The sequence below is a fragment of the Schistocerca serialis genome, chromosome 4, assembly GCF_023864345.2.
Source record: "Schistocerca serialis cubense isolate TAMUIC-IGC-003099 chromosome 4, iqSchSeri2.2, whole genome shotgun sequence".
Classification (NCBI taxonomy): domain Eukaryota; kingdom Metazoa; phylum Arthropoda; class Insecta; order Orthoptera; family Acrididae; genus Schistocerca; species Schistocerca serialis.
Window position 1 is genome coordinate 601,012,151 of NC_064641.1, and position 22,020 is coordinate 601,034,170.

Below are 22,020 nucleotides of genomic sequence, written 5' to 3' on the forward strand. Positions count from 1 at the left end.
GTGTGTGTGTGTTAAGACTGTTTGCACAGAACCAGTTTGCAGTGTCTGAGATCCATATTTTTATTTCATTCTACAACTCTTATTCAGTCATTCCTTTGACTAACACATTTGTGCAAGTTTAATGTAGTTGTGATGGCTGGTTGGTCTCTGGTCATTTACAGAGGACAAAAACAAAACTGGTCCCAAAATTGAGCCTTGTGATACACTGTGCTTAATACACAGTTTTTCTGAGTGATGGGTTTTCATGGTGTTCCCTTCTTGGAATGCAAGTTCAGCTATTTGCCCTCCATTTTGTAAGTAAAATTTTAGTCACTTATGAACTGATCTCCTAATTGCTACACTCTCCAGTTTTGTAAGCAAGATGTTTCGACTTATGACATCAGATACCTTTAAAAAGTGTAGAAAAATTGCAGAAATATGCTCCTTATTTTCAGTTGCATTTAAAGCTTCATTCAGGAATGAAGAGATGGAAGTCTCAGCATATCAGAGTGCCTGTAAAACAGTTATTTTTCCTATGAATTTTAATCTCTATCAGTAGATTTGCTCTGTCATTTTGAAAAACCCAGATAGGAGTAATATGAGCCTATAGATGCAAACATAAGTTTTACCACTTTTTTTGTAGAGGGGCTTTTCTGTGGCAATTTTCAGTTTTTTGGGGATGTACCCTCTGAGAGTCGACAATTTAGATGTCGACTAGAGGCTTGACTATGATGGGAGCATTTGATTTGAGTTCCTTAACTGTGTCTGGATGATTCAATACAAATTTCTTTTCAGTGAAACAATAAGAGTAACAGGTTCCAGTTTGAAATGTTGCATGATAAACTATGTGTGCCCTTTTCTACTGTAGTATCTGGCAAATACCTTCTTCACACCATAGAAACAATTTTTGGTAAAAGTAAAGTTTCCAAATCAAATTTTGACAATTCCAAGAAAAATCAAAATACTACAGAATTACAAAATAATATACAAGTTACGCACTGGAAAATCTGGGATGGAATGTAACAGTATTATGAAATGTGTAGTTGCTAATCACCATATAGCGAATATGCTGCATCACAGATAGGCACAACAAACAGAATGTCAGAAAATAAACTTTTGGCCAACAAGGTCTTCATCTAAAATGGATCACACACACGCATGCACGCACGCACGCACACACGCGCACACACACACACACACACACACACACACACACACACAACACAGCTCACACACACATGACCACAGTCTCTGGCACCTGAAACCAGACTATGAGCAGCAGCAGCACTGCATGATGGGAGAGGCAACTGGTTGGGGTTAAGGAGGAGGCCGGAGCGGGGAGAGATAGGGATAGCGGGGTAGGGGTGGAGGACGGTGAAGTGCTGCTGGGGAGTGTGCAGGGAGGAGGTGGAGAGAGGGTAGGGCAACTAGGTGCAGTTGGGAGGTTAGATGGAGGGCAGGGGAGAGAGTGTTGGTGGGGCAGTAGCAGAAAAGGAGAGAAGTAAAAAGACTGGGTGCATTGGTGGAATAGAGGGCTGTGTAGTGCTGGAATGGGAACAGAGAAGGTGTTGGATAGGTGAGGACAATGACAAACCAAAGTTGAGGCCAGGAGTGTTACGGGAACATAGGATATATTGCAGGGGAAGTTCCCACCTGCGCAGTTCAGAAAAGCTGGTGTTGATGGGAATGATCCATATGGCACAGGCTGTGAAGCAGTCATTGAAATGAAGAATGTTGTGTTGGGCAGCATGCTCAGCAACAGGGTGGTGTAGTTGGTCCTTGGCCTTAGTTTGTCGGTGGCCATTCCTGTGGACAGACAGTGTGTTGGTTGTTATGCCCACATAAATGCAGCACAGTGGTTGCAGCTTAACTTGTTGTTTTTATTTATTTATTTTTTTATTTATTTATTTATTGTTCCGTGGGACCACATTTAGGAGAAGTCTCCATGGTCTTGGAACGAGTCAATACATGAAATTATAACACGATTGTAGAAACAGATAAAATGAAATGTAAGAAACATATTCAGGCGACAAGTCGTTAGTTTAAATAAAGAAAATCAAGAATGTAACACTGGAATTTGCTTAATTTTTTATCTCTTCCAGGAGCTCCTCGACAGAATAGAAGGAGTGAGCCATGAGGAAACTCTTCAGTTTAGACTTAAAAGTGTTTGGGCTACTGCTAAGATTTTTGAGTTCTTGTGGTAGCTTATTGAAAATGGATGCAGCAGAATACTGCACTCCTTTCTGCACAAGAGTCAAGGAAGTGCATTCCACATGCAGATTTGATTTCTGCCTAGTATTAACTGAGTGAAAGCTGCTAACTCTTGGGAATAAGCTAATATTGCTAACAACAAACGACATTAAAGAAAATACATACTGTGAGGGCAATGTCAAAATTCCCAGACTATTGAATAGGGGTCGACAAGAGGTTTTAGAACTTACACCATACATAGCTCGAACAGCCCGTTTTTGTGCCAAAAATACCCTTTTTGAATCAGAAGAATTACCCCAAAAAATAATACCATATGACATAAGTGTATGAAAATATGCGAAGTATACTACTTTTCGTGTTGAAATGTCACTTATTTCAGATACTGTTCTAATGGTAAATAAAGTGGCATTTAGTTTCTGAACAAGATCCTGAACATGGGCTTTCCACAACAGCTTACTATCTATCCGTACGCCTAGGAACTTGAACTGTTCCGTCTCGCTTATAACATGCCCATTCTGTCTGATTAAAATGTCAGTTCTTATTGAATTGTGGGTTAGAAACTGTAAAAACTGAGTCTTACTGTGATTTAGCATCAAATTGTTTTCCACAAACCACGAACTTACATCATGAACTACATTATTTGATAATGTTTCAGTATTACACACAAGATCCTTCACTACCAAGCTGGTGTCATCAGCAAACAGAAATATTTTTGAATCACCTGTAATACTAGAAGGCATATCATTTACATAAATAAGGAACAGCAGTGGCCCCAGCACCGACCCTTGGGGAACGCCCCATTTAATAGTGCCCCATTGGGACTGAACATCATTAACACTCTCAATATTGTGGAGGATTACCTTCTGCTTTCTGTTCTTAAAGTAGGAGGTGAACCAATTGTAAGCTACTCCCCTTACTCCATAATGTTCCAACTTCTGCAGTAATATTTTGTGGTCAACACAGTCAAAAGCCTTCGTTAAATCAAAGAAAACACCTAACGTTCACAACCTTTTATTTAATCCGTCCAAAACCTCACAGAGAAAAGAGACTATAGCATTTTCAGTTGTTAAGCCATTTCTAAAACCAAACTGTACATTTGACAGCAAATTGTGTGAATTTAAATGCTGCAGTAACCTTGTATATACAACCCTCTCGATAACTTTAGCAAACACCGATGGCATAGAAATAGGTCTATAATTGTCAACATTATCCCTGTCTCCCTTTTTATAAAGTGGCTTCACTACCGAGTACTTTAATCGGTCAGGAAACCGACCACTCCTAAAGGAAAAGTTACAGATATGGCTAAGTACTGAGCTAACATACGTGGAACAACACTTCAGTATTCTGCTAGATACCCCATCATATCCATGAGAGTTCTTGGTCTTTAGTGATTTAATTATTAACTCAATCTCCCTCTTGTCAGTATCATGGAGGAGCATTTCAGGTAACAGTCTCGGAACACTTTTTTCTAAGAGCGCTATATGATTCCCTGTTGGGACTAGGTTTCTATTTAGTTCACCTGCTATATTCAGAAAGTGATTATTAAGTACTGTACATATATGCGACTTATCAGTAACACGGACATCCCCACTACGCACTGATTCTATATTCTCGACCTGTCTCTGCAGACCAGCCACTTCCTTTACGACTGACCATATGGTTTTAATTTTATCCTGAGACTTAGCTATTCTATCTGCATACCACATACTTTTTGCCTTCCTAATAACTTTTTTAAGCACCTTACAATACTGTTTGTAATGGGCTGCTGCATTTAGATTTTGACTGTTTTTAACGTTTTGATATAACTGCCACTTTGTTCTACAAGATATTCTTATCCCTTTAGTCAGCCACCGAGGCTGCCTGTTTGTGCTAGTACCCTGTTTTGAAGGTTCTAATGGAAAGCAACTTTCAAAGAGCACGAGAAAAGTCTTGAGGAAAGCATTATATTTATCGTCTACTGTATCAGCACTATAAACATCTTGCCACTCTTGTTCCTTGATAAGGTTTACAAAAGTCTGTACAGCAACTGGATCAGCTTTCCTAAAAAGTTGGTAACTATATTTAACATGTGTTGCAGCACCAAAATCTTTTAGACTTAACATTTGTGCATCATGATCTGAAAGGCCATTCACCTTTTTGCTAACAGAATGCCCTTCTAATAATGACGAATGAACAAAAATATTGTCTATGGTTGTTCTACTGTTCCCTTGCACTCTCGTTGGAAAGAATACGGTTTGCATAAGATTATATGAATTAAGGAGGTCTACCAGCATCCTTTTCCTTGCACAATCACTTGTACAATTAATATTGAAGTCACCACATATAACTAACTTTTTGTATTTCCTATAAAGTGAACCAAGAACCTCCTCTAGCTTTAGCAAAAATGTTGTGAAATCGGAGTCTGGGGATCTATAAATAACAACAGTAAGAAGTTTAGCTCCACTAAATTTAACCACACCTGCACAACATTCAAACACCTTTTCAGTGCAGTACTTTGAAACATCAATTGACTCAAATGGGATACCGTTTTTCACATACATGGCTACTCCCCCACACCGCAAAGAGCTCCTAGAAAAGCTGCCAGCCAACCTGTATCCTGGTAAAGGAAGCCTCTGAATTATCTCCTTATTTAAGAAGTGTTCAGATATACCAATAATTTCAGAGTCAACATCTATAAGCAGTTCACTAACTTTATCTCTAATACCTTGTATATTTTGATGAAATATATTAATTCCCTCATTAATCGGATACCCAAGCTTTGTAGAAAGTGGTTTCTTTGTTAGAGAGACTTCCCTTAAGCAGGAATACCTATCAGCTGACTTCAATCTAAAAAAAGGTACAGCTCTAACACCCACAACTACCGGAATTTTTCCATGAGTGATCCCACCACCCCCACCTATGCTGTCACCTATAAGTTTTGCCAACCTCCCCTTCCCATACCTGTTGAGGTGCAGGCCATGTCTAGTGAAACCCGTCCTACTGATAGACTCCACCGACACCACTGAAATGTGACTCTTGCCTTCTGTCATCAGCGCACCCCCAAGTCTCATGTTATTACGCCTGACGGCTGTATTAAGACGAGGCCGATCGTGACGCTGAAACAGTTCCACGAAAAGCACATTCGTGTTGCCAGTCTGAGTGGCTATCTTTTCCAGGTCACCATCTATGTCATACTCCCCATCCCTATCAATACTATTACCAGCCCCACCCACAATCACTACCTGATCCTCTTTAGTAAAATCCCTACATAACCCCCCTATGTTAAAAGTCACCTGAGCCAATCCTGCATTAGGCTTCACAATGCTGGTGACCTGGTACTCACTCCCCAAAACTTCCTACAACTGCTGGCCTACACCTCTACCTTGAGAACTACCTAACAGCAGAACCTTCTTCTTTCTCTTAGACTTTGCAACTGTCTTAGCCACCGTAACTGCTGAGGTCTGCTGCATACTTCCTACATCTACAGCTACTAGAGATTCCTCTCCACTAGACTCTGACAGTTGGTCATATCTATTACAAACACCAATAGTAAAACTATCTGAAAATCTCCTTCTCCTAGCAGATCTCTTGCCGACAGCCAGCTCCCATTCCCCAACCCCCTTCTCCCTCCTCATCCTATCTAGCTCCTCCTGTGCGTTTTTCAACTGCACCTGAAGGGCACAGATCTTACGCTCCTGCTCCTCTATCAACTTACTCTTGCTACATAACCTGCAGTTCCAGGAGAGGATCTCACCAGAATGCCCACTGGCTTCCCCACTGCATTCCCCCCAGTGAAAATACTTCGAACAAGTCTCACACCGCAATCCACTACTCACGAACCTACGGCAAAGCCCACACTTCTCACTCATGGTAAAATTTTACAATTATTGAAACAAGAAAACAACTTTATCTAAGTTCCGCTACTACAATAAGAAGATGTTAAAAACTGACTACAATTATCACAAACTTGCTCTACAAGGGAAGTAACTACTATTATTGACAGTATTAATCAACAACAAATGAGAATATAACAAAATACTAACACAGAAAGAAAATCAAACGTCTAATGACAGTAACGAAACTGAAAGCAGTTCGCAAAAATTTCTTCTGAAGTTATTTCACCGGAAAACACCAAGAACACCGGTTGAAGACTACTAAAGTTCCTAAATAAACTACTATACACAAACAATTAATTAGTACTTAGCTTTCGATGCGCCGCTACAGCGCAACTGGTCAGCGCGGAATGTAAACACGGGTAAGAGGTTAAGTTGCTCGATACGAAACACTCACAAATATCAGGCCACAACACAAGAAATGCAGAGGTGAATGAAGAAACCACTAATAAGTCACTTATATAGTAAATATTATCACAAAAACAGTTAAAATATATATCTGAAACCTAAAAATAGATGAAAACTTAGAGAGTGATCTCACACGCAGTCACGCGCTTAAGACGTCACACCAAAGGACTGCGACTGGTGTCGCAGATAACCCTGCCTTTGATGGGATGGTTATGTTTGTGGCCAGACTGGAGTAGGTGGTGGTGGGAGGATGTATGGGATAGGTCTTGCATCTAGGTCTGTTACAGGGATATGAGCCATGAGGTGAGGGGTTGAATGCAGGGGTTGGATGGGGATGGACAAGTATATTGTGTAGGTTTGGTGGATGGCAGAATACCACTGTGGGCCGGGTGGGAAGGATAGTAGGCAGGACATTTTTCATTTCAGGGTATGAGGAGAGATAGTCTAAACACTGGCAGAGAATGTAATTCAGTTGCTTCAGTCCTGAGTGGTACTTGGTTACAAGGGAAATGTTCCTCTGTGGCTGGATGGTGAGACTTTGGGAGGTGGTGGGAACTGGAAATGTAAGGCATGAGAGATTTGTTTTTCTACACAATTGGGAGCATAATTGCACTCTGTAAAGGGCTCAGTGAGGCCCTCATTGTATTTTGTGAGGGACTGCTCATCACTACAGATGCAACACCCGTGGGTGGCTAGGCTGTATGGAAGGGACTTCTTGGTATGGAACAGGTGGCAGCTACCAAAGTGGAGGTATTGCTGGTGGTTAGTACATTTGGTTTGAACAGAGGTACTGATATATCCATTTTTGAGGTGAAGGTATTTTGTGACAGTCTTTTTGTTTTGCCTATTTGCAACTCAGCATCTCCACTATATGGTGAGTAGCAACTATCCTTTTCATAATATTGGTACACAAATTAGGCTTATTTGTACAATGTTTAGTAACAAACTCCTGTGGCATCAGTTGACATAGAAAATCAACAATTTCTTGCCAGCTGTTTGTACCATGTAGACATGTGTTTGCTGCTGCTTCTGCTACTCCTATTACTGGAAGATTATTGTTGTCATTATTAGGCACCTCAAAATCCTCATCCCCCTGTCTGTTTTACATTGTAGTGCAAAACAAAACAAGCTTTGATCATTTTGGGGATTTTGTTTGGGAAGGTATTATTTACTTTTCAGAACTGGGAAACATGTTTTCACTGTCCATACACAATTCAATTGTCACCATTTCCTTGGAGTGAAGTTTGTTTTAGGCCTTCTCACCAGGTTGTTGTGTATACTGGAATGATGTTGTTAAAAATGGTGCAATGCCATATCCTTCATCTCCAAAAAATAAGCATTACACTGGTTCTCTTTTAGATTCTGGAGTACATCACAGTTTCTCCATATCCTTGTATCTCACAGGCCATGAAGCTTCAATACTAGTAAACATTTTACTATTATCAAATGTTGACTGCACAATGATAATGGGAAAGATGTTAGTGTATTTGTCTTCCAGTACTGAAGTTTTCATGACTGGTACATGCCTGCAATGGAGTGCCCCCATCACACATGGAAACTGATATTGACTGCCACTTAACTTTTACCATTTCTCATTCTCCTACATTTTTGGAAAATCAAATCCACAAAGATGCTTTGGGTAGCTTGATGAAGAAAAATCTGAGAACGCCAATGACAGAGCTCTGTGGTGTATATGTAAGTCTTTACCTACTCAAGTATGAACATGTGGGCCTCCTAAACAATTTTCATTTGTACTCCATTTGGAAGGGCACTCTCTCTTCTTTTTCATAATTTTTGGGAAGGAAGTGATTCATCAAACAAATAATGTTTTCATTGTTAAACCTATATAAACTTGTACATATTCCCTCTTCAGTATTTCTTCAGGCAATGATTTACTTTCTTTGCCTTCCAGCAACATAAATTTTGTTGTTTTTATTTAAAAAATTTAGTAAAACTTAACCAAAACACACCCAGCTTGAAGTACACTACAGAGCATACTTAAAAAAATGGAGAATGGTCTCTGCTTGTGAGAAAATTTCCTAGTTTTTTCATATGAAGTTGGAAAATGTTCTTTATGTTGAGCGATTCTGCCATCTTTTTACTCAAGCTGAGAACATTCTCATCGTTATTCGTGTGAAATTGCTTCATTCATGTGAGTCTGAGAATGTTCTCTGAAATTCCAAGAATAAGTAAATGTTTACTAGTATTGAAGCTTCATGGCCTGTGAGATACAAGGATATGGAGAAACTGTGATGTACTCCAGAATCTAAGAGAGAACCAGTGTAATGCTTATTTTTTGGAGATGAAGAATATGGCATTGCACCATTTTTATATGATCATCTATTTTCAATGACAAAGCTACTTCGAGGCTCCCCCTAGGGAGTTTGTATGGTGATGGAAGCTCCATGATGTATTTTTTGTGACATAAAGGTATTTGCTGGAAGACTCAAATCTACCCAAGGAGAGCCTCAAACAAACAGTGATATAGCAGAAACAAATATTTGTACTAACATACAGGGTGTTCATAATTAAGGTAGAAAGAGAACCACTGCTCAGGATGATGTCAAATTTGAACAGCATATTATTGTTGCAGGGGGAAATGCCATGGACAAAAAAATTTAAACGAATATTTGAGAAATTAATGCATCAGAATATGCACACTAGCAGACATGCTACACACAGCTGTTCCTCAGTTTGTGTCTGAGACACCCAAGATGACTCTCCATGAAGAATTGCAAGCTGCTGGTAAAGCTCTTTTACAAGAACACTGACTGTGTGTCACTAGCCCTGAATACATACTGAGCACTCAAGGGTATGGGAAAAAGAGCATTGGTCTGGTGTCTGCTAAGTATCTAGAAAAAATGATTACAAAATTAAAAAAGACAAGTTATTTTGAAGTGTGATGTGGTGGAGGGAGGAAAGCAGTTGATCTGATATCTGCTGAAGATGTGGCCACACCATTGCAGGATGGGTTTAGCGGTAGTGTGCAAACATGCGGTGTAGGGGGAATTGCTTGAACATTGGACATGCCTGCAAGCATGGTGCATAAAATCCTATGAAACATCCTGCATTGCTTTCATACAAAATCACCCATGTTCATGATTTATTTTCTGCTGACCTGCCAGCAAGACAAACATTCACTCTGGAATTTCTTGCTTGCATAGAAGTGGACAACAAATGGCCATAGGACATTCTGTGGACAGATGAAGCCCATTTCCATCTCCAAGGACATGTGAACATGCATAATTGCAGAATATGGGCATTGGGAAATATGCATGCACTTCAACGAGTACCACTTCATTCTGCAAAGATGACTGTGTGGAGTGGGATGATGCTATAGTTTATCATAGGGCTGTATTTTTTTTCTAGGAGATGGCCCTACAGGTCCTGTTACCTGTACCATCACTGGTAAACACTATGAGAGTCTTTTGCTGACCATCATCATTCCAGTACATCAACCGTGTGGATGTGTGGGTAGAATCATTTTTATACAAGATAGCACTTCTTTGCATATTGAGCAGCCAATGAAGCAGCTGCTTCAGAGGAATTTTGGAAATCCTAGAATTATTAGCCATCATTTCCCTACAGCCTGGCCATCCAGATCAGCTGATCTTGGTCTGTGTGACTTCTAACTGTGGAGTTATTTGAAGATGTGGTGTTCAGCGCTCCAGTTACGAACTTAGCTGAATTGCCCTATGTACAGTCTCTGTCAGTTCTAGTACTTTAAAGTCTCCATCACCAACCCAATGATTTACTGAATGGAAAATAAAACACTCATCTCTGTTCTTCAGAGTTATCCTTCTTGTTCTATTTTGACCAAAAGCACATGATATCTGTAGTGTCTTGGGTTTCTCTTCCAGTGATAAAATAGAGCATCATGTTATGGTTCCTGGATGTCTTTCCACCACACAGTGTGCTGATACCATATTTATTACAATGATGTCTATTTTTGAAGTTACTCTGACTCTTCCCTTGTAAGTTGGTTGATTAAAGGGTATATCCATTACCTCTAAATTAGGATATGTGATTGAATATTCTAGTTGTGTTCCATGGTCATCAGTCAGGTGACTCTGACACAACACTGATTTTGTGTTTGTATCAGTGGAGTTAACAAGAGGCTTAGTACATCCTGGATGACTAATATCCATTAGTCTCCTTAGATAATCATCAATATCATTACTGAATTCAAAGTGCATAGAAATCAAGATAGAGCTCTCCGTTCTGGTTAACATTTCCTCACAGATAACGTGCTCTGAACAGTGCTGTGATATTTTTTTCACTTTGATGGCCTCATTAAATAGTATTTTTGCCACCATAGGACATCGTCCTTGGGTGACCATCTGAGAGCAGTTCTTGAAGAAAAGACATTTTTTAATGTTTAACACCAAAGCTGTTATTTACTGGCTGACTAGTTTTGGGCTTTACCCATTCTCAGAAGGCACATATTTAAATTTAGGACACTTAAATGTATCTCAGAACTTCAAAGACCGAAATAATCTGTCATAAATAAATAGCAGCTTTGATGTTAAACATATAAAATGTCTTTTCTTCAATATCTGAGAGCTGCAAGCTGCAACATATTGTAAACATTTGAGCAGTTCTTGTTACTGGGGACCTTTGTGCCTTAGCATATGATTTCTCCTATTGTTTGTTTATTGTCACCTCCAAATGGTAAGTGTCTTGCAATTTTACAGTTATCTCATTAAAATTCTCCTTTTGATATAGATGTAATATTTAGATATATTTCTTAGATCTGATATTTGTGGCATCACATGCTAGCTAATAATCATATTCAAGGTGTACCATATGGCATGTTCTGTTATAGTTTTTTGTTCATTACCTTATCTTTACTTGTTTTTATAATACTTCATGATGCCTTATACTCATTATTCTATGGTCAGTTAAGAAAGAAACTTGATTGCATTTTATTTCTACATATTTAGCGATACAACATTCATTAGCCCATATTCGCTACGGCGCATGATTAGAACTTACAATCTACTACAGTTTTGCAATGTTCGTATTGCTGAGTTATTATAAAATGTATGCTGTCTGAACACTCACATTTCTAATATGCTACTGTCTAATTCACCTCTGCAATCATTTTAATCTGTCTGTCATGTAACTTAAATAATTATGAAAAATATGGATTGCTACTTGTCGTAAAGATGACATGCTGAGTTGCAGTAAAGCGCAGCAAAAAGTGTGTGACACCCTGAGCTTTTGGCGAGAACCTTCTTCAGAAAATAAGGGGAAACACACATATATTCACACAAGCAGGCACACCTCATGCACACAAAGCCGCTATCTTCAGCTGTTCTGGCCAGTCTGCTACTGTTGTGTTGAATAAAAGCAGTAATCTGGAGTGGGACATAGAAGTGGAAGGGATTGGAGGCTACGGGAGGGGGACAGAGAAGAGCACTGCCTGGCAGAGGATGCGAGTGCTACTGTAGGAGAGGGCAGGACAGGGCTCAGGCAGGACAGGGCTCAGGCAAGACCATTAGGCTATTGGCTATTGAGGGGGAGCAGGGCGACGGAGGATACCAGAAGTGGAAAAGGAGAGGAGCAGAGAGCAGAAAAGATTGGTGGGTGTGTTGTCAGCAGATAGTGGCACATAATGAGGGTGAGGGAAAGTGTATTGTGAGGATGCGATGGACAAAGGGGTCAGAAACTGTTCCTGGAGTGTGTGGGGCTAGTAGGTTATCGTAGGTTGTGGACAGTATTATTCCAGGAATGGAGAATAACTCCCATCTGCCAGTTCAGGAAAACTGGTGGTGGAGGAGAGGATCTGGATGATGTAGGTTGTGAAGCAGCCATTGAAATCAAGCATGTTATTTTCAGCACCATGTTGTGCCACAGGGTGGTCCACTTTGCTCTTGGCTATGGTTTAATGTTGGCCATTCAACCTAGTGGACAGTTGCTTGATGGTCACCCCAATATTAAAGCTGTGCAATGATTGTAGCAGATATGAAATGGCTGCTTTCACAAGTGGCCTGGTCTCTGGTGGGGTAGGTCAAGTTTGTGACAGGACTGGAATATGAATTGCTGGATAGATGGTTGGGCAGGTCTTCCACCTTGGTCTTCCACAAGGGTATGATCCATGTGGTAAGGGACTGAGATGGGGAGTGGCATAGGGATGGACTAGGATGTTGTAGAGGTTGGTTGGACAGTAGGTGCAGGCAGCATCTTGGGTAGGATATCCCTCATTTCAGGGTATGATGATAGATAATCAAAGTCCTGATGAAGTACGTGGTTCACATGTTCCAGTCTGGAGTGATATTGGATGATGAAGGGCTTGCTCCTTTGTAGCTGGTTCTTGAGGGTGGTGGGAGGGATGGTTGTGTGTGGGGATATGGCAGGGGGAATCTGTTTGCAGAGTAGGTCTGAGGGATAGTGTCTGTCTGTGAAGGCCTTTATGAGTCCTTCAACATACTGAGAAATGGAGTTCTTGTCACTGCAGATAAGCCATCCCTGGGTGGTCTAGCTGTATGGGAGGATTTTTTGGTGTGGAACGGATGGCAGCTGTCGAAATGCAGACATTGTTGGTGGTTTTAACAGGGACTGAATGTGGATGGAGCCATCAGAGGGGAGGAGATCGTTATCTGGGAAGGTGGCATACTGAGTTGAGGAGGACCAGATCAAGTGGGTCGGAGGGAAAGTGTTGAGGTTGTGAAGCAATGGGGATAGGGTCTCTTGACTCTGAGTCCAGATCATGAAGATATCACCAATTAACCAGATCAGGGATTTGGGTTTCTGGGAGGCTAGGAAGATTTTCTCTGCATGGTCTATAAAGAGGCTGGCATAGTGTATGCCATTCGGGAGCCCACAGCTGTGCCTTAGATTTGTTAGTATGCCTGAGAAGTAATTGTATGTTAGGTTACAGTTAGTAAGGTGCAGAAGGTATGAGGTAGTGGGTTTAGGGTCTGGGAGAGGTACTGCCCAATAGCATCAAGACAATGGGCATTATGGATGTTGGTGTGTTGTAAAGTGGTGTTAACATTGACAAGTAGGAATCCAGGATTTAAATTGGTGGGGTCAGTGGAGAGTCAGTGTAATTTCTATAATAAGTACTTGCCAAAGCCAACTCCTTTTTAAGGTCCATGATCAAACATGTGATTGCAACCTAATGAAACAAATAAAACACTGTGAATAAAAAAGGCAACATTACCATCATATGTACAACATTCAGAAAATTATGCAACAGTGACAATAACAAAGAAATGTAATGTAACATTGTTACATTTATGAAAGCAAATGGGGGAAATAGACCAAGTGCTGGCCAATAATTGTCTATGAGTTTAATCATAACTGATGGTTTATACAGAGAACCATGGCATTCCATGTTGTTACTGAGGTGGAGGTCCTAGACATCCAATCAGGTATCAAATTCTTTAATAGACTATATACTGCAAATACTGTTTTATCTGTTAATTGACTAAATGAACCATTCAGTTCCTATTTAAATTATGTAATTATTGCAAGATGTTATTCTTAAAAAATATCATCTGCATTTTTCAGATGCTTAATGATTTCAAGGACTATTTGCTGAAACAAAATGCTCTTCCATTTTTTTGGATAGAGGAAAATGATCTGTTGTCACAATTAAATCCATATGAGAAGCAAAACATAGGAGGATATCTTCATCATATGCTTAAAGATATTGAGAGGAATCTTGACAAACCAGGACATCTAGAAAATTATTTCAAACTTCGTGAGAGGTAAGATCATATTTTATGTACCTCATGGCAGATATGGAAACTCAATTGTGACAGCTTGTATTATTAAATAAATTTGGAGCTACAAATGAAACATTTCTCTATTTGTCTGTTGCAACAAGAGCTAATTAGAGACAATGTTATTTATTGTGGAATGTTTGAGATTATTTAGTCTCTTTGCACTGTAGACTCTGTATTGATTGATTTGGAAAAAAATCGAGCTCAATAATAGTACAGACCTTGAAATGAATGTGAATAATTTAGTGTGACATGTGCTACACAAGGTGCAAGACATGTTTGTTATATTACATTTCCTTCCACTAGCCACACAACAACATGACTCTGTGTTGTGCTACTGTTAGGAAATTATCTCAGATCGAGGTCAAAATTTTGTAGCTATTAATACAGTTTAAAAATGTTGGTTGTAATCATACAGTTTCTAATACTTCTTTGAGTGTGCCTACACAAATTGTATTTAGCATTCTGTGCTGTTTGTATACTAGTGAATTTTCTTATTCATATCGTAGTGCCAGAGTATGTAAGCACACTTTCATGACACGTAAGCACAATGGACAAAAAATTAGTCACCACAGGAGACTTTATGCTAATACTGTGTAAAACCACAGCTAAACTTTATAATATACATCTATATATCTACTCCAGAAGCCACCATATGGTGCATAGTGGACAGTACTTTGTACCACTACTAGTCATTTCCTTTCCTTTTCCACTTGCAAATGGAGTGAGTGGAAAATGGTTGCATATATGCATCCTTATGAGCCCTAATTTCTCTTATCTTGTCTTCACAGTCCTTATGCATGATGAATGTTGGAGGCAATAGAATCATTCTGCAGTCATTTACTAAAGCCAGTTCTCTAAACTTTCTCAGCAATGTTGCATGAAAAGAATGTCACCTTCCCTCCAAGGATTCCCATTGGAGTTGATGGAGTATTTCTGTAATACTCACATGTTGATTGAACCTACTGGTAACAAATCTAGCAGCATGCCACTGAATTTCTTCAATATTTTCCATAAATCTGACCTGCAACACTCAAGCAGTACTCAAGAATTGGTCATACAAGTATTCTACATGTGGTCTCCTTTATAGATGAGCTACAGTTTCCTAGAATTCTAGAACTCTCCCAATGAACCAAAGTTGACCATTCACCTTTCCAACTACTAACGTTACACGTGTGTTCCACTTGAACTGCACCCTCTATACACTTTAAGTTAAACACCTCACTGAGCTGTCAGTGCATTTGATGCTATGTATCATTTTAAATGAGGCAAAGTTGTGACTCATTGGGCCACATTATATCCTCCAATCAGCTTCTATTCAGTTTCAACATTTGAGGGTGCAGAATTTGGCTGAATTAAATTCAGAATTTTCCTGTAAGTATTAGAGGTGCAGAATTTTCTGCAACCTTGTAACCTATAAATGAGCAAACATGTATACAAGTAGTTTTATTATTGTTCGGAGAGTGGGTCTCAAAAACCAACCATGAGTGCTTGCATACGATATGTGTGTAACAATGGGTTGTTTGATCGTGTCAGAACATTCTACGTTCACTTAGGATGCTTGTGATTACATGCACAACTTGATCTTTGCACATTTTGTTTTCTTCAGTCTGAGCAATGTGGTAAAGTATACGACACTGCCCTAATGTTTGGGATGACAGTGGTTTTATTTTCTTAGTACTGATGTCCTCAGTACTTCCCCTTGCATATCAAATACTTATCATGACTCTATAACTATTGTACAAGATCCGTTGTGACCAGCATCTGAGTCTGGAATAAACTAGTCAGTAACCTATTCCTGATTCAAAACCATGCTGCATTCAAGAGGAAACTAAAGCATTATCTGCTATCATTGGTGTAGATACCCTCTCAAAATTCCAAAAAGTGTAACAGTATTTCTGTCACATTGTCAGCAACCATGTTTATTTCTTTTTTTTATCCTTTTTCCATCTCGTGTGCTAGCTTCACTGTATTGTTTCTCACTCTTTTCTGAATATATCTTTCTTCAACTTTGTTTTCTTCTTTTAACTGCCATGCATTTCTATTAGTATACTCGTATTTGGGAAGAATATTATATTATGAGAAAATTACTTGACACAGTATTAATAATGCTGACTTTACTGTAACATAGTCAAGCCTAACTAGGCAATCTATGCCATGATCTACATATAAGAAAAGCAACATTAAGAACTGTAGGAATTTTTGCAGCATTCTGGACTTCCAGAGAAATGTGTTTTCAATGATTACTCATTACTGTTTTCAGGTATTAGTAACCATTATTAGACCAAGATTCTGAAATACATAATTAAAAAAAAAGAAAAGAGTCATAGTATTTGTAATCTTGGTGTGTTGTTGGTTATTAGAACCAAACCCAGTTACCCCCCAGTAGAAGAAAAATTCATTGTGATGAACTGTTACTTTTTATTTTTATATTAAGAATTGGTATTTGATTGCATATATGTGGGAGTATGTATCAGAGGAAGATTGTGAGCATAGGATGAATATTTTGGGAATACATAGGGTATTTTTGAAGTAGTGGCCAAAAGTAGCAAAAAAACTCCAGTAAACATGGGTCCGCAAATTCATGTTGCCGAGGTATTGCATTAATTCAGATTGGGAGCCAACTGCAAATGCTCCTATATACCAAGGTGTTTATGTTGGTATCTCAATGTTTGGGAATGACTATCTGTTTGTTTGGTCATGTGCAACTACTACCCTTTCACTTTATGTGTACTGGGACATACTGGCTTCGCAATCAGTTACGAACATGAAGGCACCATGGACAGAGGTTACACCAATGAAGAGTATGCTGACATGCACTTTGTCTATGGCAAAGCGAATGGCAGTGTGTTGAGGCACACAATTGTATGAAAAAGCTATTTCTCTCTGCAGGCAGCCCGACAGATGTACATATAGCGAGTTATATCAGTACTTTAGAGAAACCAGGAGTTTCGTACATGATGTATGAGAAGGTTGACCCAGATCCATAACACCTGATGTTGAGGAAAGGGTTTTACGCATTGTACTCAAACATCCAAGTACTTCAACAAGGATGATTGCTACCCAAGAGCATGTCCTGAGTCATAGCAGTTTGTGGTAGATTTTACATCAGCAAGTACTCTGTCCATATCGTCTCCAGTGAATGCAAGCCGTCAACAATGCAGAATTCTCTCATAGAGAGAATTTCTGTCAATAGTTGCAACAGCAGTGTACCCTGAATCTCCTGTTTGTAAGCAGTATCATGACATCAGCAGTGTTATTGATTGAATGTCTGGGCCAGACTGCTCGGAGACTGTATAATTGGACCACACTTCCTACCACAGAGAATAACTGGGCAGCAGTACATGCAGTCTGTGTGGACTGTACTTCCAAACTCCCACTGGACCAATGCCTGAACATGGGGTTCAAGTATGATGGCACCTCAGCACATTTTCATTTACAAATGTGCCAGCTTCTACCTCGAGTATATGGTAAACACTGGATAGGTAGAGAAGGGTGTGTGTCATGACTTCCAAGGTCTGTGGATTTAAGTCCCGTGGATTTCTGTGTGTGGGGTCATGTCAAAAGCATCATTATACTACCGAGGTCAGCCATTTTGAGGAATTATGCTTGCCGATTGAAGAAGCCTTCCAGCGTTTTCAGAATTCCCCAGGACTGCCTGAGAGGATTCACAACTCATTTCAGAGACTAGTTCCATGTTGCATTAAGATGCAAGTACAACATTTTGAACACCTACTTTAATGTTTAGAGATGCCCTGTGTTCTTAGGCACTGATGAACCACAACAGAAAACGTATTGTATCTCAACAATGCTTGATTTGTGGACCCATCTTTATTGGCACAATTTAGCTGCTTTTAGTCTGTACTGTCCACATGTGAATTATTGACCATTGCTTCTGAAACACCCTGTTTACTGCAAACAATTGTGTCAAGTGTATAATGTGTCTCATGGCTGTATGAATACCAGATCAATGCCAAATAAAAAGTAAATAATGGAAACTCCATAATGGAATGTAAGAATATGATGAAAAAGAAAGCTGCTACTCACCATATAGCGGAGATGCTAAGTCACAGGTAGGCACAACAGAAAGACCGTCACTAATATAGCTTTTGGCCATCAAGGCCTTTGTCAAAAATAGACCACACACACACACACACACACACACACACACACACACAAACACAAACACATACACACAAAAAAGCACTCACACAAATGCAACTCACACACACATGAATGCAGTCTACGGCAAATGATGCCACATTGTGAACAGCAGTACCAGTGCATGATGGGAGTGGCAACTGGTTGGAGGTAAGGAGGAGGCTGTGGCAGGTACTGTTAGTGATATAGGGTAGGGGTGGGGGACAGTGAAGTGCTGCTGGGGAGCACACGGGGACAAGGTGGAGAAAGGGTAGGGCAGCTGTGTGTAGTCGGGAGGTTAGACGGAGGGCAGTGGAGAGGTGGGAGGTAGCGAAAAGAAGTAAGAAGACTGGATGCGATGGTGGAATGAGGGCTGTGTAGTGCTAGAATGGGAACAGAGAAGGGGCTGGATGGGTGAGGACAGTGACTAATGAAGATTGAGGCCAGGAGTGTTACGGGAAAGAAGGCTATATTGTAGGGAAAGCTACCAAATGTGCAATTCAGAAAAGATGCTGTTGGTGGGAAGGATCCATATGGCACAGGCTGTGAAGCAGTCATTGAAACGAAGGATGTTGTGTTGTTATGGGAAAGTAGGCTATATTGTAGGAAAAGCTACTGACTGTGCAATTCAGAAAAGATGCTGTTGGTGGGAAGGATCCATATGGCACAGGCTGTGAAGCAGTTATTGAAATGAACGATGTTGTGTTGGGCAGCATGCTCAGCAAAAGGATGGTCAACTTGTTTCGTGGCCACAATTTGTCAGTGGCCATTCATGTGGACAGATTGGTTGTTGGTTGTCATTCCCACATAAAATGCAGCACAGTGGTTGCAGCTTAGCTTGTAGATCACTGCCTTTGATGGGATGGTGATGTTTTTGACCGAACTGGTGTAGGAGGTGGTGGGAGGATGCATAGGACAGGTGTTGCATTGAGGTCTGTTGCAGGGATATGAGTCATCTGGTAAGGGGTTGGGAGCCGGGGTTGTGTAGGAATAGACAAGTACATAGTGTAGGTTTGGTGGACGACGGAATACAACTGTGGGAGAGAAGCGAAGGATAGTAGGCAGGACATTCCTCATTTCACGGTATGAGGAGAGATAGTCTAAACACTGGTGGAGAATGTAATTCAGTTGCTTCACTCCTGGGTGATACTGGGTTACAAGGGGAATGCTCTTCTGTGGCTGGGAGGTGGTGGGGAGATTGTTTTTGTACAAAGTTGGGAGCATAATTACACTCTGTAAAGGCCTTAGTGAGACCCTCATATTTCATGAGGGACCGCTTATCCCTGCAGATGCAATGGCCATGGGTGGCTAGGCTGTATGGAAAGGACTTTTTTGTATGGAATGGGTGGCAGATGTCAAAATGGAGGTATTGCTAGTGATTACTAGCTTTGATATAGACAGAGGCTCTGATACAGCCATCATTGAGGTAGAGGTCAACATCCAGAAAGCTAGATTGTTGGGTTGCATAGGCCCAGGTGAATCAAATTGGGTAGAACCTGTTCAGGTTCTGAAGGAATGTGGATAGGGTGTTCTCAACCTCGATTCAGTTCACTAAGATGTCATCAGTGAATCTGAAACAGGTGGGGGTTTAGGATTATGGGTGTTTAGAAAGGAGTTGCATTTGTGTGAGTGTGTGTGTGCATGTCTGTTGTCTAGTTTTGAAGAAGGCCTTCTTGGCCAAAAGCTTTTTGCGACAACCTTTTTGTTATGCCTATCTGCGACTCAGCATCTCTGCTGTATGGTGAGTAGCAACTTTCCTTTTCATAATATTGTTACATTCCATCCTGGATTTACCATTGTTTGATTTTTGCCTGACAGCTTTTCTTTGATCCTAACCCAGTGTTATCTTCCTTTGTTACTGTTTCCTAATGCATCACTATACTCAAAGCCCGTCCTTTTTTCTCTTTCTTTCCTGTGTTTCACTTGTTGCCTTACAAAATGCCCTGCATGCTCTACTTATGAACCACACTGTGTCAGCCACCTCGGTCATGCACAAAAGATGGCTACAAGACATGCTGATTGTTTGTCCAATGTCTTACATTCCACATTACTCCTCCCAACACCATTAATCCCGTACCTTCAAACTGATCACTCTCCTGTATTTTCACATGTTATTTCAAGCACCTTTCTGGTGCCATATGATCTTGTACCTAATCGTACGAACTCCCCCCCCCCCCCCCCCCACTTCCACTCTTTCTTTGTTCTATAACATTTCACACCAACTTTTTCCACTTAATCCAATCACATCTGCCTTCCCCCTCCTTCACACTTATCCACCCTCAGACCTGCCACCTAGCAAAAGCCAGGATGCCCCACTGTGGATGATTACTGTGCCCCCACCGAGAGAATTGTTGCTCTCATAGAGCTTCCCCTGCAATCTATTACCCAGAACCTACCCATCTATATAAAAGATACCAACCATTTCCTCCACTGACTCTCCACAGTTCCTGTCCCTTTATCACATGGTGCCCAGCTCGTCACTATTGATGCCACCTCCCTGTTCACTAACATTCCTAATGCTCAGGGCCTTACCAGTATTGAACACTACCTGTCCCAATGCCCGACGGATTCCAAACCAACAACCTCCTTCCTAGTCGCCATGATCAACTATATCCTCATCCACAATTACTCACCGAGTGAGGTGGCGCAGTGGTTAGACACTGGACTCACATTCGGGAGGACGACGGTTCAATCCCGCGTCCGGCCATCCTGATTTAGGTTTTCCATGATTTCCCTAAATCACTGCAGGCAAATACCGGGATGGTTCCTCTAAAAGGGCACGGCCGACTTCCTTCCCCATCCTTCCCTAATCCGATGAGACCAATGACCACGCTGTCTGGTCTCCTTCCCCAAACAACCAATCAACCAACCACAATTACTTCTCTTTTGAAGGCATTACCTACATCCAAATCTGGGGTATGGCTATGGGCACCCGCATGGCACCATCCTGTGCCAACCTATTCATGGGCCACCTAGAGGAATCCTTCCCTAACACCCAGAATCCTAAACTCCTCACCTGGTTCAGATTCATTGATAACATCTTTGGTACCTGGAACGAATGTGAGGACACCCTATCCACATTCCTCCAGAACCTCAACAACTTCTCCCCCATTTGCTTCACATAATCCTACTCAACCCGACAAGCCACCTTCCTAGATTTTGACCTCCACCTCAAAGATGGCTACATCAGTACCTCCATCCATATCAGACCTGCTAACCATCAGCAATACCTCCTCTTCGACAGCTTCCACTCATTCCATACCAAGAAGTCCCTTCTGTACAGCCTAGCCACCCATGGTTGTCGCATCTGCAGTGATGAGCGGTCCCTGTTGAAATATACCGAGGGTATTACTGAAGCCTTCACAGACCGTAATTATCCTACCGACCTTGTACAAAAACAAATCACCCATGCCTTATCATTCCAGTCTCCCACCACCTCCCAAAGTCTCACTGTCCAGCTGCAGAGGAGCATCCCCCTCATAACTCAGTATCACCCAGGACTGGAGTAACAGAAATGCATTCTCTGGCAGCATTTGACTACCTCTCATTGTGCCCTGAAATGGAAATGTCCTGCGCACTATCCTTCCCACCCCTCCCACAGTGGTATTCAGCTGTCCAGTGAACCTACACAATATACTTGTCCATCCCTACACAACCCCTGCTCCCATCCCCTTACC

At 40.8% G+C, this 22,020-nt stretch overlaps 1 protein-coding gene across 1 annotated transcript in view; it reads left to right on the top strand.

Annotated features, from left to right (window-relative positions):
* The window catches only part of LOC126475380 (cyclic GMP-AMP synthase-like receptor), a 268,982-nt gene that overhangs the window by 216,734 nt on the left and 30,228 nt on the right, over nt 1-22,020 (top strand). The window contains exon 9 of the mRNA XM_050103204.1: nt 13,989-14,188. Within this exon, the coding sequence (XP_049959161.1) occupies nt 13,989-14,188 (200 nt within the window). The remainder of the gene's footprint in view (nt 1-13,988; nt 14,189-22,020) is intronic.